At 40.9% G+C, this 22,890-nt stretch overlaps 1 protein-coding gene across 1 annotated transcript in view; it reads left to right on the forward strand.

Annotated features, from left to right (window-relative positions):
- The window catches only part of NRDC (nardilysin convertase), an 853,803-nt gene that overhangs the window by 753,422 nt on the left and 77,491 nt on the right, over positions 1 to 22,890 (forward strand). The window contains exon 31 of the mRNA XM_044086887.1: positions 4,257 to 4,346. Coding sequence (XP_043942822.1) covers positions 4,257 to 4,346 — 90 coding nt within the window. The remainder of the gene's footprint in view (positions 1 to 4,256; positions 4,347 to 22,890) is intronic.

Consider the following 22,890-nt stretch of genomic DNA (forward strand, 5'->3'; position numbering starts at 1 on the left):
TGTGGATACTACTCCTAAAAGTTTGCAGCATGGAATAAAAGGTTGCTTAGGATGGATGGCATTGTTAGGATGATACTTATACTGGAAGTGCCTAGGGGGCCCCCAACTCGACATTTGCTGGGGGCTCCCAAAATGCTAACACCGGCCCTGTCTGTAAGCTACAGGATTTTAGAGAGTAGTATTTTTTTACTTAAAGGACAGAGTTTTGCTCAGTAATTACAATAGCTGTGTGGATAAAAGCTTTGAGTTCATTCTCAACACATCAACAGACGATTGCCTTTTCACGGTATTTCCCAGGTCAGTCCAGACATTGCGAATCTCTTTTGAACAGACTAGATATCAAGGAGGTTATCAAACATTTGTTAGCCTATATAACACAATTTAGACAGACAAAATAAGTTTTCAGTTCTTTTCTTCATAGACAGGGATAGCCTGTTGTCAAACTGTGTCCAGTTCATAACATGTTACTGAAGTAGGGTTTCAGACCATTTGAGTCATCTTTTTCATGGAAGTGCAATTTGTTCCTTTGCCTTTTATTAACAGTATTTTCTGAATGAGCTTTGTGAGGTCTGTGTATGATCTACTCCATAAACATTTGTAAACTTTTTAGCTTTGATGTTCATTCTACAGTTGCTACAGATGTAGGTGGACACCTATCTCTTTAGGCCTATTGACCTTAGTCCTGTTGAGCTTAGTTTGTTATATGGGTAGCTTTAATGTATTGCAGGACTTCATTAGTGCGAGTCCCAGAATACCAGGACTGAATGAGTGAAAATACTGACTTAACGTACACAGTCTGAGATTGCTGGTTCTCAGAACACTCAATTTTTTTCTCCCAGCTATGACTATCTTGAGCTGATATATATAAGTTTTGAGGACCCTGGGGTTTGTCCTCCCTATTTGGGAATCCAATGGAGCTTGCCATTTGCAAAAAAAAATAACTAAAGGTGATGCTTGACATTCAGTGCTCAGTAGTATTTTGTAATTTATTTTTCATAGTTCCAGGGCGCCCACTAATGAGTCTTAGAATTACATTTGGGAGTCTTGTTATGAGCTTTAGTACCTTGCTCCTCACCACCCTGCATAGAAAATCTGAGACCTTTTTCTTTTTCTTTTTTCCCCTGTTTTAATAGTAGCCCTGCAGTGTCCATCATTTCCTGGTCTTGTATTACTTTTGTAGAACGTAAGAAATAATGGGAAGCCAAGAAAGAACTCCCTTTGTGTTTTCTAATGATGGCCTCCTGTTGGGAGGAGTTCACAGAGTGATGGGATGCTGGTTGAGATCATATCTCTCAACCTGGAAACATCAAAAATCTGGACAAAGGCCCGTAAAAAATGGGTACAAATCTGTATGCTGATTAACATACAATTTGCATATTTAATTATGTAACCCCACCCACTCCAATGAATTGTGGGATAATGTCATTCAAACAAACTGAAGAACAGACAAAATAATAAACACAAAATATTACCAGAATAGTGTTTTAAACATTTTAACATGTATCATACTTTGAACTTGTATAAAATTAAAATACAATTGTCTTTTATAAAATTAAAATTAACTGAATTGAATCGAGAGTGATGTTAAAAGCTGACAAGCAACAGCAGACCCCATGTAGAAAATCAGAAAAAAAGGAGGGGGTTGATGATTATTTAATTCCAGTCGCACTTGCATTGCACTAGTTAGCCAACATGTTCATAGTTACTAGGTATCTCCTTCAAAGGAGGGCATTTTCAGGACTGTAGCATCCACCGCCTTTAAAAGTACAGCACAGTATAGTATCAGCAATCCATCTGTGAGTGTAGAACCCACAGCCTTCTGCATCAAAAGTAAGTGTACTACCTGTTGTGCTATTAACAATACAAGCAGACTTGGCATAAGCAGCACTAAACTTCTCTTCCCCTGAAGCTTTCAGCTCCTTGCAAAATCCACTTGACACTCAACCATCTCTCTCAGCTTTGCAGCACAAGAAATCTGGAAAAAAACAAAACGTACTGTGGAGGACAAAAGCCCAATAACCAGGGACCATTTTAAACATTGCTTGTATAATCTTGGAAAGTTGCTAGAATAATATGTTGTGTTACCAAATAATCATGCATTCCCTGAAAGAGTAAGACTAAAACTTAAATGGTTAACATGATTTAGTGAATTCAGTTCTCAGTAATTTGCTAGAAAACCACAAATTATAAGAGGAACAGACCCAGAGGTATGAGCTGCATGGATGGCGCAGTGGTATTGTTGTTGCCTGACAGCAAGAAGTTCTCCAGTTTGATTCTCAGCTGGGGTGCTCTCTGTGCAGAGACTGCATGTCCTCTTGCTCTTTGTGTAATGCTCACCACCAGTTATTCTTAACTGGGGCATTTATATATACACACACACACACACACACACCCCTCTGTGATGTGAACTGCGCAAAGCAAGTCAATTAAACACACACCTCCGTGAAAGCAGATAACCTCTAGTTCACACACAGCAGTGTTTTGCACAAGCAGATAGATAAACTAAGCATTGTTCTGCACAAGCAGATAGATAAAACTAAGCATTGTTCTGCACAAGCAGATAAACTCCTCTGTGAAAAGCACAGATAACCTCCGTGAACTAGCCTAGCTAGCAGTAGTGTTCTGCTCTAAAATAAAATTTGCTGTGATGTTTGGCTCTAACTAGATGCTGGCAGCAAAGAAAGTATGCGTTCTGCAAAGAAAGCAGATAAACACACACCTCCGTGAATTGTGCAAAGCAGATAAATAAACACACACCTCCGTGAACTGTGCAGATAACGTTCAGCTCTAACCTCCATGAACTTAAACTCCAAGTTTGGCTCTAACAGTCTAACTAGATGCTGCTGGCAGCAAAGAAAGCAGATGTTCTTTAAAGAAAACAGATAAACACAAGACTTCCATGAACTGCGCAAAGCAGATAAATTAAACAAACACACACCTCCGTAAAAGCAGATAACTTCTAGTACACACAGAGCAGTATTCTGCACAAGCAGATAGATACTCCTCTGTGAAAAGCACAGATAACCTCCATGAACTAGCCTAGCTAGCAGCATTGTTCTGCTCTAAAATAAACTTTGCTGTGACGTTCTGCAAACGTTCGGCTCTAGCAGTTTAACTAGATGCTGGCAGCAAAGAAAGCAGACATTCTGCAAAGAAAGCAGATAAACACACACCTCTGTGAACTGCGCAAAGCAGATGAACTATCTCCACGTTCTGCTCTAACTAGATGCAGATAAATAAAATAAACTCTGCTATTACGTTCTGTGGATGATGGGCTTACAAGAGGAGGATAACAAAAACAGTTCTGTTCTCTGGCATATCAACAAACAAGCTAGCAAAGTCTAACTAGATGCCTGCAGCAAGAGAAGCAGATAAATAAAATAAACTTGTGTTACACCATGTTCTGTTCTAACTAGATGCCAAGTGTCGATAGAAAACTAGCAGTTCCATGGACTTGCAAACAGAGAGGGTAAAAGCTATGTCACTCTTCAGCAGTTCTTCTGCATGTCAACAGCATTCACAAGCTAGCAGCAGTTCCATAATGAAGCATTTAAAAATAACCTCGGAACCCCAGCCCAGATAGCAGTAATTCCCAACAGATAAAACACAGTTCATTTCTCAACGAACTTACAGCAGAAGCAGATCGGCCATTACTGCTCTCTATTTCCCTCCAATATAATTCAGAATAGTCCAACAGGATGTAGCTGATGTCATCATGCACGCCCCTGTAGGTTGGTTATGTGTGGTGATGTCACCCATAAATTTAAAGTGGCAGTACAAAAAAAATTGGGAATTAAAGGGGCCACTCAGAAATTCATGGCACCCCATTATTTTACCCTCAAAACTGGTAAATACAGAGGAATTTGGTATGGTTGAGAGGTATGGTTATGATGTGTAAGAAGACCTGGAGATAAGTGCTCATGTAGAGGATTCTTAGTCTACTCTAGGGGGAAAAAATAGATTGAGTGGCACTGAAGACCAATGCCAGGTAAAAAAATAATTCATCTGTCATGATTACTGCAAAAGTCTTTAAAAAGAGTGATGACTAGTGATAGGAAGCTTTGATTTTTGAGACTGAATGCTGATGCCTGTTGCTTATAGTAGGGACCTACGCAAGTATTTGTTTCGATACCAGTGAAATGTAAAGTAAAACAGTACTGTGTTGATATGTTACTTTATATGTTAATTGATATATTCATGTTAATTTTTAATTTTGTTCTCTATTGTTCTGCATTTATGCATTACTTTATTTACAGATTACAGTGTTAAAATCTTTTGTTAATTCTGATCTGGTGGAATGGTTCAGAATGCATAGAGGACCAGGGAGCAGAAAACTCAGTGTACATGTAAGTGCATTTCTTTTACCATTTATGAGATATATTTCATATAAGGAAAAGGTTTTCCAGTCCAATTACAAATGTTTAGAACTAGAAGTATGCTTATCTACTGAGTGATAATGCACTATTTTGTAGTTTGATCAGAAAGTTGTACAAGACTTGCAAAAGTTATATGAAAATAAGGCATGTATTTATTTTTAAAACGGCAACTGGTGCTGGTGTCAAACGGCCTTAAACAAAATACTTCACTGGTAAACACCAACAGATTGAGATATAACCAGACTTCCAAAAATTCCAAGTAGAAATCACCACGCTAATGCTAGCAATGTGGAGCAGTAAATCCTTTAATCACAGTGGCGCTTTTGCATCGGCTTTCTTCAGACTGTTATACAACATTAAAAGCTCTGACAGTTACATTTATAACACATAACCTCACCCTATTGGTTAAAAGATCATCACATACATTTAAATACATTTAAATATCAAAGCATTTGATTTCGTCAATAATGCACTCATACCAAAGCTGGCCGCTTCATAGTTACAGAATGGTAGTCACCAATCTTACCTACACCTTATTTTAAATAGCATCAACACAAAAGGCGAATAATACAAAAATCCTAGATAAAAACATTCGTATATGCTGCAGCATTGTCCATACTAAAAAGAACAACAAAGTAGTATAAAGGCACTCAGTTTTGCTACATACCACATAAGTAAATTTCATGTTGAACTAACCTGCTCTTATAACACAAAAAGCGTATACAAGAACTAAACCTATACTTACTCCTGTATGCTCATCAATCCTTTATAAACCTTTAAAGCCTTTTACGTAGTGGACATAGCTGATCCTTCTGTAAACCAGCAGCTACACTAACAACACGTTGAACCGCGTCGCTCCAGAGTATGTCATCAGTTTACCCTTAAAGGGGACTAGACTCTGCAAGCACGCGTTCTAACAACAAGTGCTAAAATTAAGTGTTAAAATTAAACACATCCTCTGCAAACGGAGGATTGTATACGTATATACATGTTGTTTAACACACATAACTATTTAAAAATTCACTAACAGTAAAAGATTCTTTTTTAAAAATGAATAATGGGTCTCTAAAAAACAAACAACACGTACCTGCTGAATGCGTAAAACGGAGACAACAGTTCACGGACGTATGAATATGCCTAAACATTAAGCATACAACTACATAACTTCTTTAAAAGCTGACTAGGACAATCAAGAGTCAGGACGGGATCCGGAACGTATATACAATACATTCGATTCAGATCCTATCCGTAAGCTACATATTAAAGTGCGCTTATATTGCAAGTAACAGAATAAACCGGCATATGCTTATCCTCATATTTAAAGCATAAGGCTGTAATCTGCCAACAGTGATTGTGTCACTCCCTCTATTGCTGCATTCGACCATCCATGGGGTCACTAAAAGAATAGTGTGTGGTACCTACCTAAAACATGAGGGGAGGTGTGTGATATTACTTAGGTACATGCAACCTCAGCAGTGTGTTTCTATTCACTATATTCACATTTTCATTTTTCCACATGTGTTGGTTTATTATCCCATCCCCCCGTGTTTCTCCCAGCTCTGTTTCCTCTTGGAAATATGTGTCTGGGCATTGTCCTATCCTTCTGGCTTTTCTCCCTGTCCTCTCCCCCTCGCGCCGCTGTTTTCTCCACCTCCAGCCCGTGTCCCCTTATGTTTTCCACTCCATTTGTGTGTTCCTTCTTCTCCCCCTCCCTGACCACCCCATCCTTGTTCCTGTACACCATTTCTCCTACACAGCTTCCTTTTTCTCTCTCTCTCCTTTCTATTCCCTTTACACTCCACACACCACACTGTGCTTATATCCAGGTCGTGCATTATATGTTAGTAGGTACCACACACTATTCTTTTAGTGACCCCATGGATGGTCGAATGCAGCAATAGAGAGAGTGACACAATCACTGTCGGCAGATTACAGCCTTACGCTTTAAATATGAGGATAAGCATATGCCGGTTTATTCTGTTACTTGCAATATAAGCGCACTTCAATATGTAGCTTACGGATAGGATCTGAATCGAATGTATTGTATATACGTTCCGGATCCCGTCCTGACTCTTGAATGTCCTAGTCAGCTTTTAAAGAAGTTATGTAGTTGTATGCTTAATGTTTAGGCATATTCATACGTCCGTGCTGTTGTCTCCGTTTTATGCATTCAGCAGGTACGTGTTGTTTGTTTTTTAGAGACCCATTATTCATTTTTAAAAAAAGAATCTTTTACTGTTAGTGAATTTTTAAATAGTTATGTGTGTTAAACAACATGTATATACAATCCTCCGTTTGCAGAGGATGTGTTTAATTTTAACACTTAATTTTAGCACTTGTTGAAAGAACGCGTGCTTGCAGAGTCTAGTCCCCTTTAAGGGTAAACTGATGACATACTCTGGAGCGACGCGGTTCAACGTGTTGTTAGTGTAGCTGCTGGTTTACAGAAGGATCAGCTATGTCCACCACGTAAAAGGCTTTAAAGGTTTATAAAGGATTGATGAGCATACAGGAGTAAGTATAGGTTTAGTTCTTGTATACGCTTTTTGTGTTATAAGAGCAGGTTAGTTCAACATGAAATTTACTTATGTGGTATGTAGCAAAACTGAGTGCCTTTATACTACTTTGTTGTTCTTTTTAGTATGGACAATGCTGCAGCATATACGAATGTTTTTATCTAGGATTTTTCGTTGTATTCCGCCTTTTGTGTTGATGCTATTTAAAATAAGGTGTAGGTAGGATTGGTGACTACCATTCTGTAACTATGAAGCGGCCAGCTTTGGTATGAGTGCATTATTGACGAAATCAAATGCTTTGATATTTAAATGTATTTAAATGTATGTGATGATCTTTTAACCAATAGGGTGAGGTTATGTGTTATAAATGTAACTGTCAGAGCTTTTAATGTTGTATAACAGTCTGAAGAAGCTCACTGTGATTAAAGGATTTACTGCTCCACATTGCTAGCATTAGCGTGGTGATTTCTACTTGGAATTTTTGGAAGTCTGGTTAATTGGTGTGACTTTGTGGAGGGTTTCCTTCCACTATCTCAATCTGTTGGTGTTTACCAGTGAAGTATTTTGTTTAAGGCCGTTTGACACCAGCACCAGTTGCCGTTTTGATTATTTTCTATTTTTCCTGCTGGTGCAACATTCCATGCTCAGGGGTCATATTTGACTTTTTTACATGTATTTATTTTTATTAATATGCTTGCACAGTACAAATCAGTTTCTGAATGAGATAACATTATTTTCTTTCCATTGTTCATTTATGAAAAGTACACACGTTATTTTTATTAAACTCAGTAGGTAAACCACCAGATAGTTCAAGGGTTGAACAGTGACATCCATAAAAACATTATGTGACTTTATATTTAACTAAGATAATTGAATATTGGCCCAAACTTCAGTTTCTCCATTCAGTATTGATTTTGCATGGTATAATTGCAGCCTGCAAATCTTTATCTCCTTTTGAGCACTGCACTAACAAGGGGTCACCAACCAACACGTTTATTTACATTTTGCTGACTAGGTTGTCCCACATGGCCTGTGACCTGTTTTCAGTCTTCAGTTAAACAATGGGATAATCTCCTTACAATCTTCCATTTGGAGGCATTGATGGAGGGCACTGTGGGCAACTCTATCCACCCCCCTCAGTAATTTCCCACCATTTATGTATTCCACTTGGGTCTGTACTGCCTCTTAATTTTCTTAAAGGAAACATAGCTCAAGTTTGCTTCCCTTTTTTTGCATGAGATGGAAAAGTTTCTGAGCCCTTGATCATTGTTGTCATCTTCATCATCCTCAGCCTCTTTTCCCTATATTTTTACATGGGTTTAGGCTTTGCATCAACTGCCATTACCTCTCTCAATTTAGTGCCACTTTGCAGTCATATTCAGTAGTCATGGCCAACCACTGTCAGTCTTCCCTCATGCAGTCCATTCATCTCTTGGCTGGAAATCCTCATTTGCTCTCTACTGCTTCCGGTCTGTCCCGAACAACTTTAATGTCTCCTCTTTCCTGCACGTGTGACCAGGCCACCATAATCAGAGACACTGATTTATGGTTCTCAAAAAACTAAAATTTTGTTTTTATGAGTTGAACTCTGGGAAATGTACCCTTGATTTTTAAATGTAATTTCTGGTCCTTACCATGGGTAGCCAAGATTATACTGTATTACATTTGTTTGATTGCAGATGAGACATTAAACCTGTTTAGCCTGCTGTTCAAGCACATTTTGCACTCCAACTTCTTTTCATCTCTACCTTCTCCCCTTAACCTGTCTTCACCTGTTCCATGCTCTTTTGAATGCCTTTGTGGATTCCTTCTCCACCATGTTCTCTGGTAATCTGTTCCATGGGTCTTTATGCCCCTCTGTGAAGAGGTGCTTTCAGAAATCCAGGGAGTTAATTATTTCTTTCAGTTTGTTCCTCTTTGTCCTTACTGTTCAAGATGATCCCCTTCATAACCTCTTGACATGACATTTTGTCACAGTCAAATGGTAAAGGGAATAGCTCAAGAGCAGGTTGTGGATCAGGAAGGAGCGTGAACCTTGGCTTCTATCCAGAAGTTCCAAAGTTTTTGTTTTAAATCCTTTTATATCTTTGAAATAAGTCTCCTTGTGTCAGCATTCATTTAAAGCAGCTTTGTTTGGATTAACACTTTCATCTTGTAGACTTTGTCAAATCAAGAAACACTTACTTGCTAAGGCATTGCTCTTTTATCCTAATTTCAACAAAGGAATGTGGGAGGAGCAGCAGTTGATTGGTTTTCATATTAGCATTTTAATTGTTTGCCGTTGAAGTTTTCCGATTTTGATGCATTTCCTTTCTACTAATTTGCATATTATTTTCAGAATTAGCCTTTTAATTGGCTGTAATTGAAGCTCCCAGATAGGTTGTGTTTCCTTACTTCTAATTTGCTTAAGGTTTTCAGAATCCTTCCAATTTAGTAGGTCTTTTTTCACCATAATTGTGTTCCCAGGTCCTCTTTTTTATTCTATCATAATCCGCAAGCAATAATGGTCTTCTGTGTGTACCATTCCAGTGCTGAAAAAGGCATGCTTATTTACAATTTTTACATAGTCAAGATTGCTTTCATTACAGAAACTGTTGTACATGTGTAGTTGTTTATTTAAAAATTTCATGGGTTGAGTGGGTGATTCAGATCCTTTGTGTGCCGCCCTGTTTGCGTTTAAGTCTGTTTTTGTTTCATTATAGCACATACTCGCAATGCTAATAGAATTACCCACTATACTTTAATCTTCCATCAAAAGTGAGCAGAGCCCACTTTTATGGGCCTTCCTGTGACTAAAAACACAAAAAGTAGCAACACACAAAAACATTAGCCACTTAGGACTGTGATAATAGTAAAGCCCACTTTTATGGATCTCTCAAAAAATTTTTAACCTGTCAGACCTCAACAAAGCAGTCATATTTAATTAGCCCTGAAATTTGAAGTGGTTTCGCTTACATGCTGGATGAGCTTCATCAGATCCTTGTTTGTAGATAAATGTTCCAAGTATTGTGAAGGTCAAATTCTGTTAAGGATGCATATGACAGTGATGTTCAGCTTGATTTAGCTAGGATAATTCTAACAGTCATAACAAGGGAATGGTTTTGTATACCAGTACCATTCCATAATGAGGTAATGGTTTTGTACACCAGTACTGTTCCTTTATGAAGTAATGGTTTTGTACACCAGTACTGTTCCCTTCCTTGGGATAATGAGAGGTATTAAATATGTTTTTTTCTCTCTGGGTGTGGTAATGATTTTGTTGAAGTGAGCAGATATTTTGAGCCAAACGTTGACCACAACTAAAGGGAACCTACCACTCACGGTGGTGCGCTTACTCATCTTATGTCACTTACTGTGATGTCCGTGCACTGGCCTAGCAATCAAGGAGCCTCAGTCGTCACCACTAACACCAGTGATGAGCGTCCATATTGGGAAGGATAATAAATACACACACACACTAAAGTACAATTTCCCTTAAGAGCACACAGAGATCACAGTCAGTCTGGGGCTGCTTTCTCCAGCTCCCCAGTAAGACTCCCCACTGGCACAGCTATAGGGTCCAGATCTCAGCCTAGTGGTCAAGCTAACCCCCAGCACCCTCTGTCCAACCAGTGCTTCATGTCCCTGGTCAAATAGCTGACACACACACACACACACACACACACACACACACACACACACTTTAAGATATGAGTTATATACAAACACACAGACACTCCTAGGGAAGGCTGGCACAGGTTCTCCAGCTGTGCCCCTTCCTGCTAGGCTATAAGGTAGTAATCACCGCCACCAACTACTAATATCAGCTGCTAATAAGGCCCTTATCAAAGGGTGTCAAATTATTACTGTGAAATATTATTATTGAAATGGTAAGTGTGACATCTGTAGAAATTCCAGGCCAATAAAAGTTCTGCATAATACGTCACTTTGTACGTTTTATGCCGATATGACCTGGAAAGGGAATATCGTGGGGTATGGCTAGAAGTGCCAGACGGTAGGCTCTAGGTACTACTAACTGCTATCTTCTCTCACCTTCTAGCCCTCTCTCAGGGGTCCACTCTCTATATAGTAACCTTTTGTCCCAGTATACAGATTCCCCTTCCCTTGAGAATCAACTGCCTCCCTAGCTACCTGCCTCAGGCCTTGCAATGTAGGGTCTGAGAGCTGTCCCTGTCTCAACTTTCTCTTTGTAACCTTTCCCAGCTCCCCTTCCACAGGAAGTCTGGCATATTCTGACAGTGGTGCCCCACTGTCAGCCTGGGTACTACTACTCACCTCTACCTTTGCAGTCACTCTGTCCAAGGGAACATCAGTACCCACAAGCAGCTGTGGCTCACCCTCAGTCTCACTGCTATAGTGTAGCTTCCTCCCTGAAGTAACCACCTCACCAGTCTTGGTTGCAAGTATGCAGTCTGTCTGCATTTCCCTCAGGCTACCAGACTCGCATGCTTTTCTCCATGCGTGACTGTGGGTAATTCCACAAGCACATGGTACTGCACTATCAAAATCATTCCCTATCAGGATGTCTGCAGGGATATCCTCAAACACACCTACTTGCTGGCTTCCTTTTTCGTTCTCCCAGTCAATGTGAACCCTAACCAAAGGTATTTGGAATGGGATCCCTCCTAAAGCTCTGACTGGAGTAGATCGCCCAGGCAATTAGTGCTCCTCTGTAACCATTGCAGGCTTCACAATAGTTATGTCAGAGGCTGTCTCTCTCTCTTAGCAATGGCCTCTCTGCCATTCACTACAATAGGATATAACCTCTTGAGGTAGTTTGGTACCCTTGTTGTCTCAAGACAACCTGCTGTTGGCATTTTGTATTTCCAGCTTACTGACTCTCTCAACTTTTGTCCCCCACTTTGCCTCCGTGGACATCTATATGCCACATGGCCCCACTGATTCCATTCAAAACATGTAACCCTAGGTCTTGGACATGTACCTGGACCTAGTGGCCTCCCCTGCTACTGGCAGATTCTGTTGGGGCAGTCTAGGCTGCCCCACCATGAGTTCCTTTAGACCCATGAGCAGTACTGGGGGTCCCTTTCCTGTGCAGGGGATGCCCTGCTTGCTTGGTATAGGTCTCCCCTTCTTCCCCAACTCTTCTGAAGTAGCACATTGTTTATCAGTTAGGCTAACCAGATCCTCATGTCCTCAGGCAAAGTGCTAAGGGCTTGTTCCCTCACCAAAAGGTCTGCCAGCCCTTCAAAAGTGGTGACCTGACATCCACTCACCCACCTGTGAAAATAAGAGCTCAGTTCAGCAACATGTTCATGCACACTTTCATCTGCCTTGCGTCTGTGCTGACGAAAAGTTTTCCTATAAGTTTCAGATGTTAGGTTAAAGAATTCTAACAAACAATTCTTAACAGCAGTATAATTAAAACAGTCAACGTCAGTTAATTTAGACAGCACAGTTACAGCTTTACCATGGAGTTAAGGGGGTCAGGAACTGTACCCAGAGCCTTTGGTCACCATCATACTGTTTACATACTGTCAAACATATGAATGAAACTATCAAAAGTATCCCCCTCTGTAAACTGCGGAAGAAATTTACTGACCTTTTGTGCTTCTGGGGTCCAGTTACTCCCTTCCCCATTACCTCCATGACTCTGGCGAAGAGTCAGCATCTTGTTTCATGCTGCCTCTGCCGCTCCTTTTCCACAGCTTCCATTTCCAAATGCCTGGCTTCCAACTCAAGTCTCTTTAGCTCCAGATGGATTTTTAAGTCCTCTGCACAAAGGTTGAGCTGTCCATTCCCTGAGTGTTGTCCATCTCCACGGCCAATTTGATCATCCTCCCGGTTGCTGTTTTCTGATGCGGCTGTGACCAAAGCTGCAATCATGTCTGCCTTAGTTAGGTTTCCCTGCACCAGTCCTTTAGCCTGGCACATCTCACCCAACTGGCCTCAGCTTTCCATACTCCTCTGCTGACATACTTGCCTGTTCTCCCTGACTAAGCTCATAAAAGAAATAAAATAATTGTGATCCGAACTGTGGATATTCACTGTGTGGTTGATTTAGAGTACAAAAACACCTTCATTGATCAGTGTACACAAGCTACAGGAATTCACTATCCACACCACTAGAAGCCAATTGCCAACCAATTAATATGTGGTGTGGCTATCCCACCACTGCCAAACAATGTGTGACGCCCGTGCTCTGGCCCAGCAATCAAGAAGCCTCCAATCCTCACCACTAACACCAGTGAGGGGCGTCCATATTGGAAAGGATAATACACACAATAAAGTGCAATTTGCCTTAAGGGCACACACAGATCACAGTCAGTCTGGGGCTGTTTTTTCCCTTTCTCTCCAGATCCCCAATAAGACTTCCCACTGGCACAGCTATAGGGTCCAGATCTCAGCCTAGTAGTCAAGCTAACCCCCAGCACCCTCTCTGTCCAACCAGTGCTTCGTATTGCTGCCCAAGTAGCTGACACATACACACACACACACACACACACACACACACACACACACACACACACACACACACACACACACACACACACACACACACACACACATGCACATGCACACACAGTTTAACATATGAGTTATATACAAACACGCAGACACTCCTGGGGAAAGGTTCTCCAGCTATGCCCCTTCCTGCCAGGCTATAAGGTAGTAGTCACCACCACCAACCACTGATATCAGCTACTAATAAGGCCCTTATCAAAGGGTGTCCAAATATTACTGTGCAATATCATTATCCAAATGGTAAGTGTGACGAACAGCAAGGCTTATTCGGACGATGCAGTGGTGCAGCGGTAGCGTTGTTGCCTCACAGCAAGAGGTTCTCCGGTTCAATTCTCAGCTGGGGTGCCTTCTGTGTGGAGTCTGCATGTCCTCCCTGCGTTCGTGTGGGTTTCCTCTGGGTGCTCCGGTTTCCTCCCACATTACAAAGACATGCATCTGGAGCCTTTCTCCCCGGGCTTCCGCTGAAAACTGGATTTGTTCCAAGTCAGACTTTCCCGGTTAACAAATTAAAAAAAAAAATGGCTTAGACAATATCGCTGTATACATGCAATGTACTCTAGAGCTTAAATTATCTCTACACAAAACAGCCACAGTTGAAAGTTTTAAAAATATTTAATAATAAATAATAACACAAGACAATACTTCTTACTACACAGTGCTAGTCAAGAGTTTAGAGATCACAGGGAAATGCTTAAAATAATACAGTAGAGTAGTTCTGACATCAATATAGAATACAACTAGTCTAATCTTCCTATTTCCTAGCTATTTCTAAGAGCAATCACAGTTCTAAAATAAACTTACATATAGAGCCAGGCAGTGCTAGTGAGGGAAGTTCTTAAGACAAATGCTCTGAGTCCCTCTGTCCTTAAATTGATAGCACAGTACTACTGACTCATTTCACATTACATAATTTTTCCCTAGTTCCCAGGCTAACAAACACTCAGAGTTTAGCAGCCCTTTTGATCTTGCATCTGGTCAGGAAGCTACAGCAATAAAATACATTATGCATGCAAATTCTAGCAATTAACTCTGGTCTCAAAACAATAGCAAGAATTCTTTCATCCAGACATCTCTGCTCCGAGTTTTGAGATCAAACAATTATACAGTGCTTGACTTATCAGCTTTCCACCAGCAGAGTGCAGTGTGGTTACATTTTTGAAGTTCAACATTTAACACCATTTTCTTCCATTTAAGAGAATAAGCCTGTGGTTTATATTAATATTTACAAATGATAGAATCATCTACAAAATTCTCTCTAACTAGGCTGGCAGCCTTCACATACCTTCACACATACCGTAGGTAAAAAGCCAGTCAATGCGGAGGCCCTTAACATTAACATGCCCAAGCAAGAAGGACCTCCGAAGCTGAAACGCAAACAAACACCAGTCACAACCAAAGTGACACATAGCTCACAACACCAGTGTGCCACTCAACAGCCCCTAAGGCAAGACAGCATACCCAATACTTTAGTCATAGGTGACTCTATAGTCAGGCATACTGATGTCCCACTCACCAGGCTGAACAAGGAGAAAATTAGTCAGCTGCCTGTCGGGTGCCAGGATCCGCTACATAACGCATGCACTCAAGTCACTCCACAGCAAGTACAAATACGACTCTGTCATTGTCCATGTTGGAGTGAATGACTTGAGATGTACCTCCCTGGACTACATGAAAAGAGACATGGAAGAGCTCTCAGATCATGTGGCCCAGGCAGGTATGACCCTAGCTCTGAGAAGCATCCTGCCTTCGCCCAGAATAATACCACAGTATAAGGACAAAATGATTGACTTCAACAATTGGCTAAGCTTCTGGTGTCATTCAAAGGGGATCCAGTATCTGTTTGCCTGGGACGACATGATTGACAAACCACAATGCTTTGCCAGAGATGGTCTGCACCTGTCACCCCTGGGATTCAGGCTACTGGCTAAAGCTCTTGCCACCCTTATAGTGCCTTTTTTAAGCAAGGTTCAAAGGACAAAACCACCACCGTAACAGATACAAGCATACAAAATCTGATAATGCTACTCAATGCTAGAAGTCTAAACCTAAAGATGCACACTCTCAAGGCACTCCTAAAAATGGAGAACATTGATATCTGTGCAGTAACTGAGACCTGGTTCAAGGCTTCGGAGAGCACCCCTGCAATACCATGCTACAACTCTTACCACACTTTTTGGCCACCAAACCAAGACCAAAACACTAAAGGTGGAGGAATGCCCATATTCACCAAGGATAGTCACACCTCCAGGCTAGTTGACCAACACAGTGCATCTGAAATTTTCCAGGTGCAACTAACACTAGGTAAGACTGCAATCCAAATTGTAGATTGCTACAGATCCCCCAGCATGCCCCAAGATTCTCACTACACCTTTCTAAACATACTGGAAAATATTAAGATACAACCAAACACCCTAATACTGGGTGATTTCAACTACTCTGCCATTAACTGGGAAAACTACTCGAGTACCAACACCTTTTCCCAACGGTTCTTGGAATTCATGAATTCCAACGCCCTGGATCAACTAATCCTTTGTCCCACAGGGGCTCCAATATCCTAGACATGGTCATTACCAACATGGGAGGTAGATGCTCCACACCAGTGGTCACCCCCTCATTGGTCAGGTCTGACCATAAGCTAATCATCCTTGACATCCACATCCCATCCCTACCCCCGAGTAAGGAAACCTCTGTAAAAAAACTTTTCCAAAGCCAACTTCATGCTACTCAAGTCAGAAGTGACAAACTTCATGACACCCTTGCAGACGGGAGCTGAAAGTTCGACTGCTGAATCCTACACTAAGGCACTGTATGAGCACATCCACTCGTGCATGAATCGTGCCATCCGAAATAGAACCAAGATGCTCTCCTCCAAAAAAGGAAGCCAATCTGATGATCCCCTGCCATAAACAAACTATACTACAGAAGAAAGAAACTGTTGCAGAAAAGAGGAAAATCACAGAATGCAAAAAACTCCCTTACCAGCCTCAGTAAGAAGCTGAGATCCCTCATAAAATTTTCCAAAGCTAGTTGCGAAAATAAAATTGCCAAAGCTTCCAAAGACAACCACAAGGCATTCCATAGTTATGTCAAGAACCTAAATGGCAATGCTCAGATATGCTCTGAGCTACAACAGAATGGCATTTAATATACTGATCCCAAGGATATTGCCAATATCCTGGCAGATCGATTTAGTACCAACTTCACCCCCCTCTCATCCCCTAAAGGGCCCATCTCAATACCAAAAGATTGCCAAATTCCCATAATCGCGGCCACACAGGTAGAAACCACACTCTCCAAAGCTAAGAATAATAGCATCCATGGGACCAGATGACATCCCGGGCTGTGTACTACATGAACTACAAAATGAATTGGCACCTCAGCTAAGTGTCATGTTTAATCATAGCCTCACCTCAGGCTTCGTGCCCACTGAGTGGCACACAGCTACAGTTATCCCACTCCACAAGGCAACTACTGTCCCATCAGTATAACAAGCCTGATCTGCAAGGGCATGGAACACATTATCGTGGAACTTATAAACAAAGACATTGGCAACCTTCAAACACTGGACCCCACCCAGTTTGGGTTCATGAAGGGCCAATCTTGTCTCTTGAAACTAATTGACTTCTTCGAATCAGTCTCCAGAGCTGTGGACGAGGGTAAGGCGCTCCACACAGCCTATCTGGACCTCGCCAAGGCCTTCGACACCATCCCCCCACTCTGGAATCATAGATAAACTTACTAAGCTGGGCATAAATCCCTACGTCATTTGATGGGTTGCCAGCTGGCTTACTGACAGAACCCAGACTGTAAAAGTAGCCGACTCCAAATCCAGCGCCAGACAAGTGGAGTACCTCAGGGTTCAGTCCTAGGACCGCTCTTGTTTGGCATCTATTTCTCTGAAGTACAGGCCAACACTAAGGGACTCTGGCTAACAAAGTTTGCAGATGACTGCAAACTGGGAGCCATTATTGAATCCCCAAATGATGTGGATATTCTACAGAAGGGCCTTACAGAAACAGATGCTTGGTGCCAGAGCCATGGACTCAAGCTTAATGCCAAGAAATGTATAGTTATCCCCTTTGGGAAAAACCATGTACCCATGAATTACTACATAGGTGCCAGTACACTAAACACTGAAAGTGTAATGAGAGACTTAGGGACACAGGTGGACAGTGGTCTCACCTTCGATAACCACATCACCACAACAGTCAGGAAATCCTTCTTTGTGGCACACCTCATCACTAAGGGCTTTTCATCCAGAAAAAAGGAGGTCATTGTCCCACTGTACTCATCCCTCATTTAGACCCATTATAGAGTACAATGCCCCATTTGGTATGTACCTCACAAGACATCTGCAACAGCTGGAAAGGCCGCAGAAATACCTTACTAAAAGAATCACAGGCCTAAAGCAGATGTCCCATGCTGACCATCTAAAAAAAACTCCAGCTGTACTCTGTGGCATATCGTCTACTCAGAGGCGATCTCTGCTTAACATACAAGGCCATGTCAAACCCTGAGCTGTTGGACATGCTCCACTTAAAGAAATCCCAATTCCACAGAGCCACACGCTCCAGGGATCTAAACCTTGTCATTACAATGAATAAAACATGCTGGATTGATAGGTTCCTGACCCAGAGACTCCCCTTACTCTGGAATAGACTGCCCATACATGTCAAGCAGAGCCTCCTTGGCCCTCTTCAAAAGGAACCTTGATGATTGGATGGGAGATAGGTAATTCACCCTGGGGATCACGTCAGTCACCCTGCTAGACAAGGGTCCAGGGAAGTAAATGTTGTGGGAAGAAATATCCAGGGAATTGTTATGGCTAGGCTTGTATAGACCCTAGGTCCGATAGTTTTGTACCAACCTCTGAACCTATGTATGTGGGTCAACAGATAAATGCACTAGCCCTTGTATATTAAACCTTTCAGGAAAACACAATGATTTGCAGAAACAACAGAAAAAATGTAAAGGTTACAGTGGAATCAATCCAGAAACATTTTAAACAAAGAAGCAAAATGTTTGCAAAGCATGGACTGTGATTTTCGGACACACTGGCAACCGCTAAAAACTGTAACCTGGGATCACAAGTGAACAAGCAAACCAAGGGAAAACCCAAGCAAACAGTCCACTTGAACTTTGGCATTCCAAAGAGTAACCCTAGTTACTGTTGGTCCCTTAACTGAAATCTTAAAAGCTGATAGAAATGGAGAAAATCCTTGGCTGAGGTAAAACCGATGTGAGATGCAGAGCTTAGTTCATCTTCTGTCAGATAGCAATTCTTTCTCCTTGGTTATCTTCAGTGAAAAGAAAATGTTTCCTCTTGGTGGCCATAGACAAAGCCGTGGAGAAGGATGGAACGTTAAAATGTAACTCTTGATCATTTGGCAAAAAAAAAAAAATGGTTGGGGTGGAGATTGGAGTATAAAGTGAATGATGGTGTAATTTTGCAATCTTGCGATGTCAATTAGTGTGGAAGATCCAGAATCACAGCTAATAGTTTCGGCTGTAGTTAAGCTTTCTCAGTTACAGTACACTTTTTATGAAACAAATTGTTGAATCCAAGTTTATTGCACGCATTCAAACAAATCTGCCAGTCCGGCTCTTTTTTCCTCCAATAAGACATTATTGTTCCCATCCAGTGGGGTAGGCCAAACCTTGTTGAGTATGTGAAACTGGTAGGAATTGTGGCCTGCTATTTCCATGCTGTGCTTGTCTAGTGCATTCCTTGTCATTTTCAGTCAGCTGTCTGAAAGTCGCTGGGATATATGTTTCTTAGTTTGCTAATGGAGAAGCAGTTGTAAAGCAATCACTGACCCCTATAGACAACCATTTCAGTATTACAGTTGTTTTTATCCTTACCGTAGTATTTTTGCCCTGAGTTTGAGCAAGTGAAGTAGTCGGAATCACGCATATTCTTGCAATACCTGTAGTTGGGAGCTTCACATTCATAGGTGCCTTTCGCTACCAGGTCTGTCTTAGGGTCTTTGAATTCCAAAACATCCCTAATACTCCTCCCTCTTTTGAAAATAATTGTGGACCAGACCTAGTTCCAGCTGTTTATTTTATTTATTGCATTTGTTTACTGGGAAGGTCTGCTGGGAACTAGGTGGTCCCATTATCAATGGAGGCTCACAGAGAAAAGCTCCACATAGCTTAAGCAGTACACTCATGAAATAGTACAGAGTATATACAGTTACAGTGCTTGGAATAGTATGGGCACAGGTGCAGATCTACAGGACATATTTACATTGTGAATTGGGTTACACAAATTGAACAGTACATACATGAAGTAGTACACGGTACAAGTATATTCACTCGCAATACTTTGGAGTAGTATGATCGCAAAGTACAGATTATTTACAGACAGGATTTGTTACTGTCTATTATGACCCACATATCTTTTATAATTTTTTTGAATTTCTCTGTGGTCAACTGCAAATGTGATAACCATGCATTGCTTTCTTGTTTCAGTTTTTAGGTCAATATATGGGCTTCTGAACCTATTGATTTGAGGCTGGAAGTAACCCTTGTTTTTTGTGTTCTTTGTATGGGATCCAGTATGTTATGAAGAAACTTAGTCTTGTAGTCCCTTGCAAGAAAATCCCTTTTGAAATTTTTAAGATTCTTTAGGAAATCTTTGAGCTCTTCAGTAACCCTAGATATCGTCATTCCCTGGGATTTTGTTTTGTCTGTGAAATGTGGATGCATGCTGCAGACTTGTAATAAGAGGTTAACTCTGGTGAGATTTTGAAACGGGATGCTAGAGAGAGACCCAACAGCTGTACTTTTCTTGATTGTTAAATCATGGAAATCGCCCTTTTCTTTGCTGTGGTTGATGGTAAATTTTAGGAAGTTTAAGATTCCAATTACGTTGTTAGTCTTTTAAGTTTCAACTCGCCCTTTTCCAGATAAATATGTCATCAGTAAATCTGTAATAACAGGCAAAATATTGTTGTAACTGAGACCTATGAATGATTTCTTCATCCCATTTGGTTAGTGCTAAATTTGTTAGACTAGGGGCTATTGCTGCTCCTGAGGGTATCACTGTAGTTTGTAGTATTGGTTGTTAAATTAAAGTTGTTGTCCAGATGTAATTTTAATGTTAGTTTGTGTTTACCCGGTAGTGCCCCTGTTTCCCTTGTAAGTGCCACTAATGTTGCTTCAATTCAGTATCAGTAAGGCAGCACTATATAAAGTGCCTCTACATCGTTGGTTACCATCCAGGTGTCCTGATGTGTTCTGATGCTTTTAATTCTATGTAAAATGTCTAGAGCATCAAGCCCAAAGGACTTGGAGTTAGTTGCCAGGGGTTTTAAGAGGACTTCCTGGTAGATGGAGATGGGCTCGATGATAGAGCCACTGCCTGCCACCATTGGTCTGTAAGGTGGATCCTCAAGGCATTTGTGTCCTACAGATTCCAAAAAAGCAGGTGCTTTTGGTTGGGTAACTAGTAGAAAATTGTTTAACTTATTGGCCATGAATTCTCTGTCTTGTGGGGTTATAAGCACTTTTCACTGATGCCAAGTCATTTTTTTGTAATAGTAGTTAACATTACCTAGCATATTCTCTATTTTCTTCTTATAAGCAGTGGTGTCTGTCATGAGTATTCCCCCACCCTTATCAGCCCTCATTCCTTTAATGTCTTTCTCTCTGCTTAACTTCATTAGATCTTCCATCTCTACTTTGTTAATGTTATAAAAATGTATCTAACTTTTTTGTTTAAGTTTTCTCTATCAGCTTCACATTTGGTCTTCAAAGGCTTCAAGCGTCAGGTGCCTTGGAGGCCAGAAGGCACTAGGTCTCTTCCTTTTTTGACTAGGGCGTAATTGGGGCCATTTGTTTCATTGATATTTTTAACTTTGTTGTGGAAAAACATTGTTGAGTTTACATACAAACAGTTTAAATCCACAATTGTGCTTACAAGATTGTTCCTACTCTGGTATGAAGGTTATACCTTTTGACAAAACTTTCAGTTCCATCTTGGAGTGCAGTTTTGTTGAATGGTTCCTGACCTTAATCAGGATTTTGAGTGAGTTTCCTTTTGGTAGTAGGTTCTGGAAGTTCTTTTGCCCTGCCAGTTCCTGTCCCTGTGTGGTTTAGGGATGTATGGGGATGAATTGATGACTTGGCATGAGGTCTGGTGTCTGATTGATGGTGTTTGCAGGGTTCCCTATTGTCTTTTTGAACATGTGATCACACTCTGTGGTCCACCAAGTGGACAGGTGACTCTCTTGCACCGGGGTGTGACGTTTCAGGTGGTTGGGGATTTTGTCCTGTCTGATCTATTGTTTATTTCAAAATCCTGTTGGCTGTGCTGCCTGAGGCTTAGTGCGTGTATGAAGGTTTCCCTGGTAAAAGTTTCTGGTCTCACATTTAGGTGTTGGCTGTCCTTGCCTATGTGGTTTTATTTATATTGTGCCTTCTTGGGGAAGTTCTTGGTGTTGGTAGGTAGGGTTGCTTGTTGAAGGAATGTACTTTTCCTTATTGTAGTCAGTGAGATCCCATTGTGGATCTTTTGTATTTTTTTCTCTAACCTTTTTGTTGAAGTTTGTGACCCTTTATTTGATATGTTTGTACTTCTGCAGTCGTCATCTCCTTCTAGTGCATGGGTGGTTATTTTAGTGGAGGATTGTATTTTGATATTGTGCTCAAGCAGAATGCTTACTAGGTTTAGTTCCACATCCTTCAAGGTTTTGTCCCATTCAGAGGCAGCCAGATTGTTGTCCACATTCCTCCAGACTGGTATTTTTATTTTCCAGTAGTAAGTCTCTAGGTATGGTACCATTTTTCAGGGCAGTGGTGAGGTAGATCTATTCTCCTTGGAGGCTTTTTAGTGTTTTTACATTCTTTTTGAGGAGAAAAGGTTCCTGTTAAGAGACCAAAGAATCCAAATTCCACAGACATCCCTAAGCATCAAAGAAACCTGAAGACATTCCCAAAAATCAGTTCATAAACATCAGAGAGCATTTTCTGGTAGTGCCTGTCATTTAGAGTTTCATAGTCCTTATGTATGAGAGAAACACATACATTGTTTTCTTTTTTCATAAGCTATTTGTTAACCAGAAGCACTACCTGGTTAAGTCACTTGCTCAGAGTCGCACAAATAGGTAGATGGAAGTAGAAGGAATCAAACCCTGTAACAGCTCTTTAAAACTAAGATTCACAGCAGGTGTCTTGTAGTTTAATGGGTTGCCAGGTGCATCTTCAGTAAGTATGAGCTTCAAGGGAAGAGAAGTGTACTGTTTCTCATGCTAAGTCTGTTTTCAATGTGAGTGTGTTTTGTTCTGTTTAGAAAATAGCTGTCAGTGTTTTAAATATAAAATTTGAAGTAAAAGTTTTAAAGTGAATACAAATCTTTCTGATCATTGTAAAACTAGAGAAGAAAACAGTATGCACACTTGTGGGTTTGAACAGTCTTTTATGGTGATTGGGGAAAGGCAGCCAGGTAATGGCTCATCAATATGGCTGGGGAGTCCAGTCCATTACACTGTCTTAAACCATGTTCCAGCTCT

This window comes from Protopterus annectens, chromosome 10.part0 (genome assembly GCF_019279795.1).
Source record: "Protopterus annectens isolate FY-2018-M chromosome 10.part0, PAN1.0, whole genome shotgun sequence".
NCBI classification, from domain to species: Eukaryota; Metazoa; Chordata; order Ceratodontiformes; family Protopteridae; genus Protopterus; species Protopterus annectens.